The sequence below is a fragment of the Hemicordylus capensis genome, chromosome 1, assembly GCF_027244095.1.
Source record: "Hemicordylus capensis ecotype Gifberg chromosome 1, rHemCap1.1.pri, whole genome shotgun sequence".
Lineage (NCBI taxonomy): Eukaryota > Metazoa > Chordata > Lepidosauria > Squamata > Cordylidae > Hemicordylus > Hemicordylus capensis.
Window position 1 is genome coordinate 368,025,480 of NC_069657.1, and position 16,876 is coordinate 368,042,355.

Here is a 16,876-nt window from a genome sequence, read left to right on the forward strand (position 1 = left end):
TTCATGGGTGAATCCTCTCCCCTTCATTTAATTCAGTGGCTGACAGCAAGACTCAATTACTCCTGAGTAGTTCCCACTGAAATTATTGGGATACATTGGTAATGACTAAATTGTCCCATTCATTTTGATGGGACTATGTTTTGACGCTTTTGAACTTTGGTGCTAGAAAAGACTTTTGAGGATAACATGTACAGCCAGGAAAACAAACCAATGGATCATAGAACAAATCAATCCAGAATTTTCAATGGAGGCACAAATGACCAGGCTCAAACTATCATACTTTGGACATATTATGCGGAAAGCCAGCTCCCTTGAGAAGTCCATAATGCTGGGGAAAGTTGAAGGAAAGAGAAGAGGACAACCAGCGGCAAGGTGGATGGACTCAATTACAACAGCAATGAATACACCACTGAGAGTCCTTAAAGGCCAAGTTGAAGACAGATCATCCTGGAGAGAATCTATCTATGCGGTCGCTAAAAGTTGACACTGACTTGACAGCACTTAATCAATGTGTGAGTAGTTTAATCTGGCTGCCAGCCAATGATAATATGATTAAAGCATTAGATTTTGACAAGGAAAGGGGACTTTTTTTATTTTATTGTCATTGCTATCTGCCTTGCCCTAGCTTCAAAATGGATGACTAGCAGCCTACAGGATTAATCCTCAATCTTGCCTGCAAAGGTCCCACCACCTAAAAAGAACAGCAACAATTTTGTATAGCTGCCCCATTACAAATTGTTCTTTGAGAGGCTTACAAAATAAAAGAATAAAACAGGTAAAGTAAACATACAATTAATTATGTATTAAAACCTAGTGACTAGGATAGACTTCAGTCCCAGCTTCCCCCATTATATATCTCAGCCTCTTTCTGTGTGCCCACTGAGACCCAAGCAGAGGATTCTTTTAACTATTGTTATCCTCAGTGTGAACAACAAAAGAGACATTGGCATCCATTCCTTTATTATGTCTTCTGGTGCTCAGTCTGATTGCCCTGGGATTATCTTGGTATGTAGACAGGAGTCAGTAGCTGAATTGAGTTGCATAAGGAAATAGCTATAAGAAAGCCTTTGTTGCTGTCTGCAAGGTGGTGGGGAGTTGGTCATGAAAGTTGGTCTCTCAGTTTATATGGGAGTTAATTGACAGAGCCCATGTCATTGTCCTTGCTCAGTTCAAAAGATGGATTGAGAGTTTTGTTTCGCTTTCACCAGGCTTTGCGGGAATTGTTGGAGCCCTCTTTGTGTGGGACCTGTTTTGGTCTCTGATGCTCTATGGAGTACATTTACTGTTGTGGATGGGGGTGATTGCTCTTCTTCGGATTTGTCTTGAGACTTGCCCACTTTTTGTTTTTCTTGGCTTGATGTGTAGTTCTGCTCATTCTGATGAGGGATTCGGGAGCGTCGTTTGGTGCTGCATGTTCTGCTTCTTATTCAACATTATATAATTCATTTCCCCCATGAAAGTTGTATGGTTCCCATCTAATATTATACAATTTATTTTTTCATGAGGAAAAAGAGAGAGTTGTCAGTCAGGGCCATCAGTTTAATGAGTGTAAAAACCGCCAATATTTTCCTGTGAATTTTTCATTGCATGTGCAGTTAACTATGATCTGTTTTCCATGCCAGCAGACATTTAAATGGATATTGTAGAGCAGCTAGGACTTGAGTCATTTTCAAATAAGAATTCCTAATTCACCATTTATTATTTTATTTTTTAAAAAATGGTCTTATCCCCCATCTCTCCCCACCCCACCCCCAGTGCCCTGTGGGTCTCTGAATCTGATGCTACAGAAATGATTCCACCATTTGGTTACTTCACCCCTATCTTTGTAACAGCTGCATTTCAATAATACATCAAAGGCAGCTTTCATTAACTGAATTTAAAGCTGGCCGCCACATATGTTCAAAAGTGCATACTTTAACTTCCTTAAGAAGCTGAAAATATTACATGCAAACATATACAGATGTTGTAACGCATCTGTGGCTTTGTCTGCAATCAGGAACTAGGGACTGGCATTCAGCATTGTGACTCACTGCTGCCGATTTATGTATGGAGAACAAATAGCACATTTTCAGTGTGTGATTTTAGCATTAAGGGGGAAAAATTACACACTTATTTCTGTTGCCTAAAGCTCTGTGGGAAGATCCATTCCAAGTTAATATTCATGATTTCAATAGATAAGAATAAGGATGTGCTTAATCATCCATTGAAATAAATATAACTTAAACATGCTTTGCTTTGGATGGATCACAATATAGATTTCCTATATTAACAGATGCCCTTCCAAAGTGGTGCTTTATATTGGTCAGTCTTTTTCTTACCCCAAATTTCCAGGCTAGTGCAATCTTTAGAAATCTGGCATCATGAGCCAGTGCTGAGGACCATACGTGCTGAGAAGCAGGCTTTCTCATGGGTATTCTGAATTGGATGGGGATCATGCATACAAACTGATGCTGAGTGGGTGCAGTTTCCCAGTCTGGTCCAGCATCAGGGTCTGTGCATGCACAGCTTGTTGAGATAATCAGTAATAACATTTATCAGCTGTTCCTAAGGAGTAATGAGGAGCTGAATTGAATCTTCTCTGCTCCCCTTCCTTATCAAAGAGCTATAGGAAGACTTCATTGAAGTCTGTCAGGAAAGAGCTTTTTACAGATGGTAGAATGGATAAAGTAGGATCCATTTTAAGGTTACATGTTAATGTAAGAAAAACTTGATAATGTATTAAGGCCCACTGGGAGTTTCTTGCTCTCTTTCTCTCATTTTTACTGTCTTTCTGAAATACTAGAATATATTCCAAGCAGTGACACAGTTTATGCTGCATATCGTTTAATGATTTTCAGAATATCTGGGAAAAGTCAAATTCTCCATTTATTTTTAAAACTTAAGTAATAGTGATGCTACAATGCATAGTAGAGAATTAGACATTAGTTTTCCAAGTACACCTCCACATAGTATTTGGGTATTTCATGAGCCCCAGCATACTGAAATTTGTAGTTTTCCAGCACTTTTTGGTCTTGCTACGTCCACAGCTAAATAGTTTTTGAAATATTAAAAGATTAACAAGCTTGACTTGTATTTTTCAGCTGATATTATGGTAAAGTTATCTGAAAGGTGGGTGTCAGATGTTTGGACAGGGGGCGCAATTTCAGTGCTTACCCTAGGCGCTATTTTCCCTAGATACGCCTCTGGGGTGGACCCTGCTCAGCTAAGGGGACTAGTCATGCCTTCTACCACCAGATCAGCTCTCCTCTGTGCATAACTGTCTTCCTGAGGGTTGTGCACTGCAGCCCTCAGAAATATATGTATACAAGTGGAAAGGAGTTTTGGAGGGAGGGGAGAGAGGCAAAATCCCTTCACCTCCTCATCCATTTATACCTGGTTCTCTGCACAAATAAGCCTTCAGTGCAAGCTGAAGAGGGCTTCACAAAGAGCCTTCAGTCCTCCTCCCATCACTAGAGGACTGTGGAGAATATTAGCCTCTGCTTTTTTACCTAATTACTGGAGTTCGTCATTTTTAGTCCCCTAAGGGGTTTTTTGTAGTTCAGCATTAAGAAGGTCAGTTCCTATAGGAGCTTCAGAAGTTCTTGTCCTCTAGGAGGTTCAAAATGTTATTTCCCCTAGGAAGTTCAGAAGGTCAGCCTGGGAAACAAAAACTTAAGATACCAGACAAAGAGATAATTAAGATACTACAGTTTAAGCAACAAACTTCTGATTGGTCAAAATCTTGGAGGGGGGGGGGTCAGAATCAGACTATTTAAACCAGAATGAGGCAGAGGAAAGACAGAAAGAACAAGAAAATCCAAGAGAAAGAGAGTGACGAGAGGCCGCTAAAACCAAAACAAAAACAAAAACAAAACAAGGCATCATCAGAGGAAAAAAGAACATATATAAGTTGGAAGAAACTGATACATAAGGTATCAGTTCAGTATAGCCAGGTTTAGCTAGATGCATTTCACTGTTGTTATGTTGAAACCGTTATGCTCTTATGGTTTGCTGCAAAAGATGCTTCAGAATTTTTCTTGTACAAATCAGCTTATTCATTTGCTTTTCTTTGATAAAAACCTAACTTTGGACCAGTTCAGGCAATACCTTACCAGACCACACAATTAGAAAGGGGATGTGCTGAGAGTGTGTCCATCATGACATCATCCGCAAAATTTCCAATTCTCCCCCCCCAACCCATTTCATTTCATTTATTTATTACAGTCTACGACCAACCAGCAATTACAATAATCAACGGTTACAGGCAATATAACTTAAAATACTCCGATACTAAATAATAATGAATAATGATGAATAACTTGAAGACTACCAACTATCTATCAAAGACTATCAAGGACTACTATCCCAATGGCCTCCCAGTCGGGCCCTTTATTACGTGGAAGGGTCTGCTCATCTGAATGGCAACTCTACATGCAACCCAGACACTTGTTTAAATATTTAGATAGTCTGTAGAACTGCTGTTTGGATGAGTAGCACCCCCATGCAATAAAGGGATGAGCTGGGAGAGCACTGGGACATCCACATATGACATCATGATGGGCACGCTCCTGGTGCATCTCCTTTCTACTTGTATGGGCATGGACTTCATCTTCCATAACAACCCTTTGTTATGCTACCTTAGTCATGCAGTTTGTCCACTACATGTCTGTCTGCCATCCCATGCTACTTGGTACAAGTAAATTGGCTGAGTTATTAAAAAAACCCAACAACTATCAAGGGTTGGAGTGACAGAGAAATATTTGATGAAAAATGACATCTAACCAAATGCACAAAGAATTATATGTGATGTGCAGTAGTTAAGGGGGTAAACTAAACAAGAAGTTGGTTATTTGGGGGGCTTTCCACTCTGGAGCTGAGGCATTTATGAGCCTTGCTTTCAAAATATGGTAGCCTAAATGCCTTGAACTATTCAACAGTAAACCTTAACCATGCTTAAAGTGACAACCAGTAGACATTCTTAAGAGACAGACAGATTATAGAGATTCCAAAATCATTACAGAAAATCCCCAGTGTCTTTCCTGTTCAGGAAATCCTGAAAATCTACAAGGATTTATTTCTGTGTTTAAGCTCTTGACAATCAGTTCTAGTTGCTGCCTCACATCGTTCCAGCGAATGTATAGTTTTAATGTCTATATTGGCAGGATTAAGAATGAATGACATCTACCATGTATGAAGCACTAATGGAGGAAAAGGCAGAGTGTAAATATGAATGGGAGTTATTTCTGAAAAGATGTCAGGCAGAGAATGTCATATAGAACACCAAGAATTTCAAAAACTCTGTCATTATTTTCACTTAAGAACTTTGTAGAGGAGGTACAGGATTGTGGTGCCACTTTTTAGTGTTTCATATACATTCCCAGCATATCCTAGAAACTATCTTTGCTGCCAGTCCATGGAAATGGGTTTATTGGTCATCAGTAAAGCCTACCTCCGGTTTCACATTATGTGCAAATGTGGCCATTGGCAAATTTGGCCTCTAATGGCACAGCGGGGAAGTAACTTGCTTAGGAAGCAAGAGGTTGCCAGTTCAAATCCCTGCTGGTTTCCCAGACTATAGGAAACACCTATATCCGGCAGCAGAGATATAGGAAGATGCTGAAAGGCATCGTTTTGTACTGTGTGGAAGATGGCAATGGCAAACCCCTCCTGTATTCTACCAAAGACAACCACAGGGCTCTGTGGTCGCCAGGAGTCGACACCAACTCGATGGCACAACTTTTCTTTATGAATATTTATATAACACTTTTCAACACAGTTTACACAGAAAAATATATAGTAAATAAATGGTTTACTGTCCTAAAAGGGAGGACAACCCTCTTCATGTGTGGACCTCTCTTCTCCATTAAAATGAATGGGAATACGGTTGCCATGGAGAAGGCAGACTTAAAAAAAATTAGGCTCCATTTCTATGCACACTAAATTGGGAGTACTTCCTGTTGAACTCAGGGGACCTTACTTCCTTGTAAACATCTTTATGATTAGGCTGCTAGTCTGCAATGTGGAAAATGCTAACAACCTGATCCTCTGCTATTTCAAAAGTTTTCCAACTATGTAATAACAACCGAGCACAAAACCCCCAATATTCATAACCAAAATGTCTTGATCATAGATCAAGTTCTAGACATAAACCATGCCCATAATGAGGAAAGATTGGAATGAGAGAGAAGGGTTGCCACTGAATTTTTGTTAATAGTGGGATTTGGATTGAAAGATGTACCGTATTTTACGGACTATAAGACGCTACAGACTATAAGACGCACCTTAATTTTAATCCAGTTTTTCAGAGTTTTAACATATTAAACTGTTAAAACATATAAGACACACCTGAATTTTGGCGGATATTTTTCGAGGAAAAAAGTGAGTCTTATAGTCCATAAAATACGGTAATTCTTGGAATATTGCTCCAAACCTGCAGGGAGCTTTACTAAAATCCACAATACTTTCATCAAATCTGATGCAAATTTATTCAGGAAGCATGCTAGTATTTAAAGTAACACAGCAATAAGCATTTTGTATGATCACATCTGTATTCTTACAATATTTTAACCCTTTCACAGCAAACCACCTACTATTAACTTGTCAAATCACTCAATACTATATTTTCATGTCAGGAAGACCCATTTAACATTTTGAACTTTTGCAGACACATATACACACAACAGTGAATAATTATAAGTAATTTTCATTTGTACTAAAAAAAAGTAACGTTCTCATATTATTTTATTTGTTATTCATTTTTACATTTATATCTCACTCTTCTTCCAAGGAGCCCAGAGTAGTATACATGGTTATGTTTATCCTCACAACAACCCTGTGAGGTAGGTTAGTCTGAGAGATGATACATGACTGGCCCAGAATCACCCAGTGAGTTTCATGGCTGAATGGGGATTTGAACTCGGTTCTTCCTGGTCCTAGTTCCAACACTACACCATTCTCGTGAATTAGCTTGTATACAAAATTTCTTTATTTCCTATATTTATGTTCTGTCTTCCTTTAAATAAAGATCAAGGTGGTTTCTGACATTAAAAGCAATCAACATATACAGAATTTTAAAAGTCATCATAAACCTCACCAATTATTAATAAAACACACAGGGAGGCATTAGATCGGTTCATGATTTCCCTTCCCCAGGCAACAGAAGTTTCAGGGGCAGTACTAAGTTTCCTTTGGATAAGACAGCTTCAGAGACTTCTGCTAACTGGGCAAAGAGGCACCACCCAAAGTGGCGTTTCTCTTTATATTTAGCAGTGGGGAGAGCAACTGGCCCTGTCCAAAAGCAGCACAGCATCCCTCCAGTGGCTGTTTCTGGTGTCTACCATGCATTTCTTTTTAGAATGTGAGCCCTTTGGGGACAGCCCTTCTCATTATTATTATTCTCCACCCCCCTCCCTATGTAAACCACTTTGAGAAAAATTTTGGTGAAAAATGTTATATAGATAAATAAATACTTATAGCATCTTTTTGATTTATTTTTTTTAAATTATACTAGTAAACTGGGCTTGCAGTTTGCAAGCAGTCCTCTTGTACTACAAAAGGACCATGCACTATAATTGAGAGGATGGGTACAAAGAACCTGAGGCTCCCCCCACCGCTCCTCCTCTCCCTATTTTCTTCGTTATCTCCCTCTCTCCGGGGGTCTGCTGGGGAAAGGGGTGAACACGGGCCCTCTCTCACCTAGCTATGATGTCCCTGCATGCACTTTCCTTCCACTCATTGCTAGCTGATGCCCAGGAGGGTTGATGTGTTTAGTGAAATGTATTGATGTCTCTAGCACTTAAACTCATTTGTGGTTTTCGATTTATTAAGTGTGTTTTGTGGAAATCTGACATGAATTGAAATGCAGTGAGCTGAAACAATATAGCTGGTTTGTTTCTTCTTCATTCTGCAAAAGTTACGACTTCCTTTTTGTAAAAATACCTGGGAAAACCAACAAAGTTTTTTGGAAAACATCATTTCGCATGCTTTTCCGATGGGAGAGTTTTTCCTACATTTTCCGGGAAATTAAGGATTTTTTTCCTTGGTTTTTTTTTTTTTTTATTTTTATTTTTCTGGAAGTGTGGGTGAGGTCTGGAACCTACCTGCAAAATGGCATGTTTCTATCTTTTGTGATTTGGTCTGGGAGTTTCATGTCAGCCAGTGAGTGAAGCCCAAGCAGCTGTATATTATAGACACAAATATACAAACAGAGCAGAAGTGGAGGGAAATAGATGTTCTTACAAGCGAAAATGTTTCTTAGTGTGGAGTTCAATAGAGACAGGATTGCTTTAAAAATGCCTCCTTTTCCTTTCCTCTGCAGATTTGACTTGGTGTGGTGAAGAACTTAAGCAGGGGCACCAGGAAAAAAACAGAGGGGGGGCACAGAAGGGGCAAGTACAAGTTGTACCCCTCATGTTAGATTTCTGAAACAGGAATGTGGGGACCAATGGGAGAGGGCAAAATTGAGAGACACCGCTTGCCCACCCTTGCCTTTCCTTTGGAGCTGCCCTTGGCAAACACACATTCTCAGCACATTTTCTCCTATTGATTTTGATAGGATTAACTTTCAAGTCAGCAAACTTAGAGGAATGCTGTCTTATTTTAGTTTCCAGTTTATGATTCAGTTATAATTTCCAGGTGCTGGCAGACAGAACTGTATTTTTTCCCCTGAGTAGTGAATCATTCCCATTGTCTTTAGTAGTTTCATAACAGATAGAAATTTGACATCTCCAGCTACAATAGATCATTACTTAATACAATTGCCAACAAGCAGTTTAAAATCAATAAATTATAAATAATATATTTATCTTTTTATTGGCCAATATAACCCCTCTACCCACTTTCTCTGAATGACCCCCTTCCCTGCCCTGAATGCTCACATTTCCCACCGATATCTAGGGCCACTAATTCTCTTTTGTAGGACTTCTTTACCAGGAGGCTTTACAGACAGGGCTTTTAATTCGAATCCACTCCGGAGAGGAGTATGCCAGTGCACATATTAGGTTTTTTTTACCCCGACGTCCCTGCAGACTATCAGGGACAAGTACACACCCAACTCTGCATTCCCCCAAATTACTGTTAAGAATTACTGCAAATTCTTGCTTGGCCCGAATTATGTCCAGGGTAAAAAAAAATCCTCTATTTGCAGCAGCTTTTCTTTTTTTTTTTTTTTTAGGCCGAGCTTTCTGGTATTCGCCACTGCTTCTCCCGAGATGTCTGGAGTGGCCATTGGCAGTAATTCAGCTTTTTCCAAAACACAATAAAGGGGAGTTTGACAGCTGTGTTGTCTGCTCTGAGTGACTTGCAATTGCAAGCACTGGGGGTGGGGGTGGACACAGACTTCAGTATGGGTGCCAGCTATCATTACTTCCTATCTCCCAAGCACTGAGCAAAACGCCGTCTAAATCCAACCGAAAGCCAAGCGAGGGGGCTGGCAAGGGGAGGGGGAAACGCCCCCCTCCCTCCTTAGAGGATCCACCGCCGCCAGGGAACAAGAGGAGGAGCGAAGGAGCATGCAGGGTGCTGGTTCTGCATCACTAGGCAGTATGTGATCACTGGGGTGGGGGAGGTTTTTTTGGAGACACCAGGAAAAATGCAAGCTTTCTGCAAAGGCTTCTGTGGGGGAGCAGCTGCTTCTTCCCACTAAAGTCTCTGAGCCGGGATGCACGCCTATGCTGGATTCTCAGCTCACAAGCAGAAAGTTCCTTCATGAAGCTGCTTCTTCCCCCTTCTCCTCCTCCTCCTCCTCTCCCCAGCCACATTCTGCTCCCCTTGTAGTAGCACAGGGGGAGAGAGGCAAAAAGAGAGAAAGCTGCACAAAAGCTTCAGTGAATTTCAGCAGCCCCTTCTCTCCGTGACAAGCCACCTGGGATGACTGCTTCTTAACCCTCTGGTTCCCGCTCTTCCGGCAAGAAGTTGCTGTGGTTCATTCCCACAGGGAGGGCGAAGGCTCAGAAGCAGCAGCAGCAGTAACGAACAGGTGCCTAGCTAAGTGTCACACTGTCTCCCATTCTCCATTCTCGAGGGACACATTTCTTCTCCAGAGACATTTGTCAGCAATTTCACTCCGCAAACGCTCCCTCTTGCTCCCTCTGTGAAACTAACGATGACAAAAAGGTCTCTTGCCTGTGATTGGTTGGAGAAAAAACCTGGAGCAAGCTGTAGGAACACACACAGGAAAAAGATTGCAGGGATTGTGGAGAGGAGCTGACCCCATGTGGACTTTCCCATTTAATCCCCAAATTAAACACCTTGCAAATCTGCTGCGAAGATTTAGTAGACAGGCTTCAGATTTAGTAGACATTAGTAGCCAGGCTTCAGACCAAAGGTAGACCAGAAGTGCCCACCCCTTAAAATAAATAACAGTCATGGGGGGCCTAATTGAGTTTGGGACATGGGGAGGGTGGTTAACAGTTTCTCCCTGTGCTATCTTCTCCAAGAAAAAATTGGGTACTATTTGTCTGCTATGGAGGGAAAGGGCTGTTTGGGGAGATATATTTGGCAGGAAAGTGGTGCAGGGGAAAATACTAATTCTCCTTCCCATGCACTGTGGACCCAAGCAGCATCAGGCCCCCAGAGGCTTTTTGATGGCCTTAGCATAATGCATAATTTGGTCCTGACTCAAAAGCTGGATGGCTAGTTGCCATAACAAAGACGTGCAAGCCATGGTGGAAGCCATGTTTTCCTGGAGAGGAGAATGTTTTCCTGGAGAGGAGGCTCCAGGGGATGCGAGCCAAGGACTGGTGGTAGAGAGCAGCGTTCTCTCTAATTTTTTTCATCTGTGTGAGGAATGAGTTTTGTTCTGGGTGGCAGTATCAAGGCAGTGTGCATGCACATGCATTCAGATTGGGGCCTTCCTGATTCAACTTGAGTGGGATTTAAAATTCTCTGAGCAGACATTAAAAAAAAATTGTGAGCATGAACATGTGAGCATGCCTTAGAGGGAGGATTCCCTCTAAGTGAGCATGCCTCCTCTGGCAGGGAGGATTGCTATGGATCCTCCATTGCAAAAACAGATGGGAGGCTATGGGGGAGAGCTAAATGTCAGTGCATTTGAAGGAGGGGCACCCAGCAATGATTCAGAGTGGAGTAGAGGCCTCAGGTGGTGGAGCCATGCAAGTGTGCCACACCCACTGGCCTGCCTCCTCCAGTGCCTGCCTTATTAACATCAACATTAGAAGGTTACCGTACTGCTCCTGTTCTCCCTGCAAAGCAGGAAGCAGGACACAAAAGGGAGAAAGTGTGTGGGCTGCCCCACACTTCCTTCTGCTTCGTGTCCTGCCCCTTGCCTTTGCAAATGGCAGGGAGAGCAGAACTCGGGGCGGGGGAGCAGCTGCCACCAGTTAAGTGTTGGATAAGGGTTTCCTAGGGCACACAGGAAGTGCGGTAAGGGTTGGAGGATCTTGCAAGAAGTGGTGACGTGCAAGGGCATGCAGGGGCAAGAAGGTCACATGGGGTGTGAGGAGGATTGGGGGAAGCTTGTGAGGGCACACATGGTGTGGGGAAGCATTGGGGAGGCAGGGGGCTGTGCATGGGAATGTGTGGAAGCTTGTGAGGGTGCATGGGAAGGGTGGTTGCAAGGTCACGTGGGTGCATCCTGGAGTCCACTACACTTTGCACAGCATGGAGTTCACAGTGGGGACAGTGGTTCACTAAACTACCTCAGGCACTGCTGAGTTTGGGACAGGCCTGCTTGGAAGGGAACCTATCATCTACCTTCCAGCCCCAAAGTTCTCTTCCCCACTCCAGTTCTGTCACCAACAGACAGAAATGATCCCATAAGAACATAAGAACAGCCCTGCTGGATCAGGCCCAAGGTCCATCTAGTCCAGCATCCTGCTTCACATAGTGGCCCACCAGATGCCACCAGAGAGGGAGAAGAATTTCTCTCTGTCCACTTTCTCCACCCATGCATGATTTTATAAACCTCTACCATGTCTCCCCGCAATTGTCTTTTTTCTAAACTAAATAGCCCCAGGTGTTGTGGTCTTGCCTCATAAGAAAGGTGCTCAAGGCAGAAAGGTGCTCATAGGAAACTGAGAGAGAGAGAGAGAGAGAGAGAGAGAGAGAGAGAGAGAGAGAGAGAGTGTCACTCTGAGTGTAAGTGAAAAGTGTTTTTCCTTCAAGTAACCATGGAGATCCAATAATAGGTACTTGGTAAGAGCAAGTGACCGGAGGTGGGGTGGGCGGGTGGGAGGGGAGGTGCTTGCCCTCTCTCTCCTGCCCCCTGGTGCCTCCTATGAGGAACTGGAAACAGGACATCACCTTGTGGTCCAAGATAAGTGAGTTCACACAGGGAGAGGCATTCATCACTGAAAATACATATTGCTCCCTGTCCCTGTATGCTTGAAAGCTTGATCGAACACAGACCGAAAAATGTTTGAAGCACTGTACATTCATCTCACTCAGCAAAAGCAGACTGTGGGTTGGCATCATTTGAAGCATTCCCTTCCTCCCTCCCCTTTCACCCTCCAAACTAAACAATGGTTGGTCATATTGCAAGCCATGCCTTTGACCAAAAATGAGCACATGACTCTGAAGTAATAATATTTCCATAGTACATCTGGGCATGGAGAAACGGATTCATATGTCCTCCATACAACAGGCCCACACCCTCATTCCTGTCCCTCAGTGGCTAAGCAAACAAAATGGATAACCTCTACTAAGCTTATATTAGATTCCTTATTGGGCTATTCAGCCAAAAAGTTAAATGAGCTGAGGAAAGAGGGGAGCAAACATTTTCCACATGGTGATGATGATGATGTGGATTGAGGGTTGGTCCAAGCATGGTTGCTGTTGATTCATAAGTAACCTAAAGTACTTGTGCCACTACCAAAACAAAACTAATTTATCAGATTTATTGGACTTCAAGAAACAGTCAGTTAGGAATAACCTCTGGTTATGTAGCTGTCTATGTTCTACTAGAAAAAACTGACAGCCAAAGAACTAGCATGTTAGTTCAAATCTAAGTGTAGAAAAAATGCTGCTCATCCCCAGTTTTTTGGGCCTCTGCTGCCCTCTTAGGAGAGGCAAGTGACAACGCTGCACTGACAGCAGAAGCCACAGCTGGTAGAATTCCCATGTCAAAATTCAGACTTTAGACCTGGCAAACCTAGGCCTTCTTAGCTTCCTGGCACACAGCCCCACAGCCCTCCAAGCTTCCTTTTCCTACCAGCTCTCTTCCTGCCAGCATATCCCTAAGACTTCTGTTAGGTTTTGCCCCAGACTTGCTTTCATCTTAGCTCCTTTTCCCAACTTTACATCTGTTGGAGCTAGGACCCTGGCAACATCAGCTCTCAGGGCAATGTCTCATAGTGACCACTGGGGAGTTTTAGGGCCATGAATAAAAGTGCTGGACATTTCCCCTCTTTATTCTTCCAGAGTTAGTCTCCATTTTGTCTCTCCAGAAATGGCTGTTTGTTTTGGCCTCTCTCTTCAGCCATGAGCTACAGCTAAAATTAGGCTGTAGGCTTTTCCACATTTGTTTGTAACCTTTTCTTTAAATAAATCCATAGAATTTAAATCTTCTACGAGGAATATTTCCCATTTTTATCAGATTTCTGGTTGTACTAAAGAACTGTCTCAAGACCTCTTGCTTTGCTGCTTTCTCACCAAACTGGTTTTGCTTTGCTATTTGGGGACTGAATGGCCATTCTTCCCCTACAACATCACCACCCAGGGTTTTTTCAGCTTCTTGCTTGTCAGGTCTCTGCCTGTTTTGTTCCACATCTTTCAGTGGCCCTTGTACTCCACTCTCTCCCCATCCTACACCACAGTAGCCACTAGGTCTGTGCACCCCCTAAAATATATGATCAAATTGGATCCAATCCGATAAGTATAGGAATTAGATTTAGTGATCCTTGCCAATATTGTATATCATATCATTATCAGATTTCCAATCAGAAATCTGATAAAAATTGGAAATATTCCCCATAGAATATTTGAATTCCATATTTTAAAATTGGGAATGGCTGGGCAGAGAGCTCTGAAATTTGGCACACATATATGCAAGAGGATTACAACACTCTGTGTACTGAATTGTAAGTAAATCAGTCAATCTTTGATTTTTAATGGGTTTTTTTTAATTAATGCCAAAATTTCACTAGCATCAGAGAATTGCAGCAGAAAAGTGATATCACATCTGAGAATCCACCATTTGCTTTTTAAATTGGTAAAATAAATTAAATTGGCTATATAAGTGAATAAATACACAGGTAGGTAGGCAGCTGGCAGAAGACTGGAGTCATTTTTTGAACTGTAATTGGGAAAAACCTTGCTCTAACTGCCAAATACAGGCTGCAGAACTATTTTGTAGTTCTGATGCTATTTTGTCTCCCAATATTCCAGTATTTTCACCAATATTCCAAGAGAGGCTCGAATAATTCCAATATGATATAGGCTTCTAAGTAACATCTTTATATATAATTCTCTTAAATGTCACTAATCCCATGCGCGGCAGCTCTTATGAGAGCCAGCAAGCAGCTGCCGGATAGGATAGCATTGGGGACAGGGGAGAAAATAGGGATGCCAACTGGTGATGGGCTGGCCCAGCTGCCGGGAGCAGGAGGCAGCAGTGGGCCGGGCCGGCCAGTGGGAGCAGGAGGTGGTGGCTGGCCCGACCCAGCTGGTGGAAGGAGGCAGCTGCTGCCGGGAGTTGGCAGGCAGGCAGGCGGGAGGAGGAGGAGGCGGGCCAGCTTTCTGGCCAGCCCGCCAGCCAGAAAACACCAGGGGGAGAAGGGGGGGAGAAGAAGCAGGCCACCTGCCTGGCCTGCCAGCCTGAAAGTGCAGGGGGGTGAGAAGAAGGCAGTGAGGAGAAGTGGGCCGGCCAGCCAGCCAGAAAGCCGGGCAGGGAGTGTGGGGAGAAAAAGGCAGCGGCGGGGGGTGGGACGGCCAGAGGCACAGATGCTCTGTGCCCGGCCCAGGAAGTATTTGAATTATTTCGGTTATATCTGATATTGCCGATATTGTTCCAATATCGATACTGGATATATCTGACTGCACAAACCCAGTAGCCACCTCCTCGGTCTTCATCCCCAGCTGTTACACAGTACATTTACATGCATTTGATCACAGCTGTCCCTTGTTACAATGGGCTGTCCCATCTCTTCCCTCTCAGAAGGGTGGCAAATCACATGGATTCAACCTGCATGTGGCAGGCTCTCTGCATATACCCTCACTTTGAATGTGACATCTAACTGGTTGGCTTCAGGCAGCTGGAGAGTTGGAGAACTGGGAGTGGGGCAGTGCAATTGCCCCACTCTGTCCTCCCACCATATTTGGGCTTTATGTAGTTACAGGCACATCTTCAACCTTGCCTAAGATGGAAGATATAGCATGTAAGAAACACATAAGCCATGAACAATATCTTTGAGCCACATTAGCCCTATTTAGATGTTATGAAGCACCGTAGTGCTCACACGTACAACTTGATTAGTGGGGAGGAAGTCCCACCCCACAGCTGTCATTCATGTTGAGAATACTCTCTGGTAAGAGAAATCCTTTTTCATTATAGCAGAGTGCACAGAGGCACAACACAGCGGAATTTAGTTAGGCATGTGTGTATGCTGCGAGTAAAGTAACTTGGAGCCAGTTCATAGTTTCAAATCAATATAAGTAGTATTTATTAGAGAACTCCATTCTAGATAGGAAAGTGAGGAGATGGAATCTCTAATCTATCTATCTAGCTGGATGCAGATGGATTCTACATCTCTGCACACATGGTGCAGGGGAGAGGAGCTTGCATGTTGCAAGGTAGAAGGAAGGGTAGAAGAAGGGGAAGGGGAAGGGGAAGGGGAAGAGGAAGAGGAAGGAAGGAAGGAAGGAAGGAAGGAAGGAAGGAAGGAAGGAAGGAAGGAAGGAAGGAAATCCCTGAGATTAGCAATCTACATATCAAAGGGATAGTGTCAGAGTAGTAGAGAAGAGATGACCAATGCCTTGACCCTCTAGCCCTCTGACTCACTAGTCTGTCCTCCTATGTCATTGAGACAAGAGACAGCGCATAGTCCTTCACCTCCACCAATTCACCCCCTTGAGCCTGGCATTCATGCTTATTGCACTGCCAGTCTGAAAAGGGAAGCATGATGGCTGATGTCTCTATGAGCAGCAACCTTGATCCCCTGATTGTAAGAATGAACGCTGGACTTGAGGGGATGAGTTCCAGTGGTGGGGCAGGACTTCCTCCCCACATTTGAAATTGTAAGCATGAGCACCAGAGTGCTCCATAACAGCTGAATGCACCTTATGCAATGTACACATTAAATATTGATAGATTGGTTCATAGATCTATCAGTGCTTATCTATCTATCTATCTACTGAGACATTTCATATCACGTTTTTCCTCTGAGGAGCCCAGAGAGGTGTACATGGTTATGTTTCTCTTCACAACAACTGGTGAGGCATGTTAGGCAGAGAGCGAAGTGACTGGCCTGAGTCACCCAGTGAATTGGGCTGAATGGGGATTTGAACTTGGGTATCCATTATCCTAGTCCAGCACTCTAACCACTACCCCACACAAGCTCTCATTTTGGGGGGATATGCATAAAAGACAGGTGCCTGACTTATAATCTAAAGGACCTTGCCATCTAAAATTTCACATTGAGGAAAGAGCACCAATAGGGCAGGCAAAGTAGATGTCAGAGTAACAAGCTATGACTGTAGCAAATGCAGTTTCACATACTTAGGCTCCATTTTACGTGGGGAAGCAGACTGAGAGGTTTCTAATTAATGATGGCGCTCCTAGGCATAACATTTTCCTGCCCTTGAGAGAGAAGGATGTGAGATCACCGCTGCTGAAGTTGCAAACAATTTCTCCTTTCCTGTTCACATATGGAAATGGCTACCTATCGTAAAGTCCCCAAAAACCACTTCTTTATTTGCTGCAGTCTTCAGTAAGCAACATCCA

The 16,876-nt window shown here is 43.1% G+C and overlaps 1 protein-coding gene across 1 annotated transcript in view; it reads left to right on the top strand.

Annotated features, from left to right (window-relative positions):
• The first annotated feature begins 218 nt into the window (after window positions 1–218).
• LOC128340742 (uncharacterized) overlaps window positions 219–16,876 on the top strand; it is a 54,854-nt gene continuing 38,196 nt past the window's right edge. Inside the window, exon 1 of the mRNA XM_053286296.1 lies at window positions 219–512. Coding sequence (XP_053142271.1) covers window positions 509–512 — 4 coding nt within the window. The 5' untranslated portion in view covers window positions 219–508. The remainder of the gene's footprint in view (window positions 513–16,876) is intronic.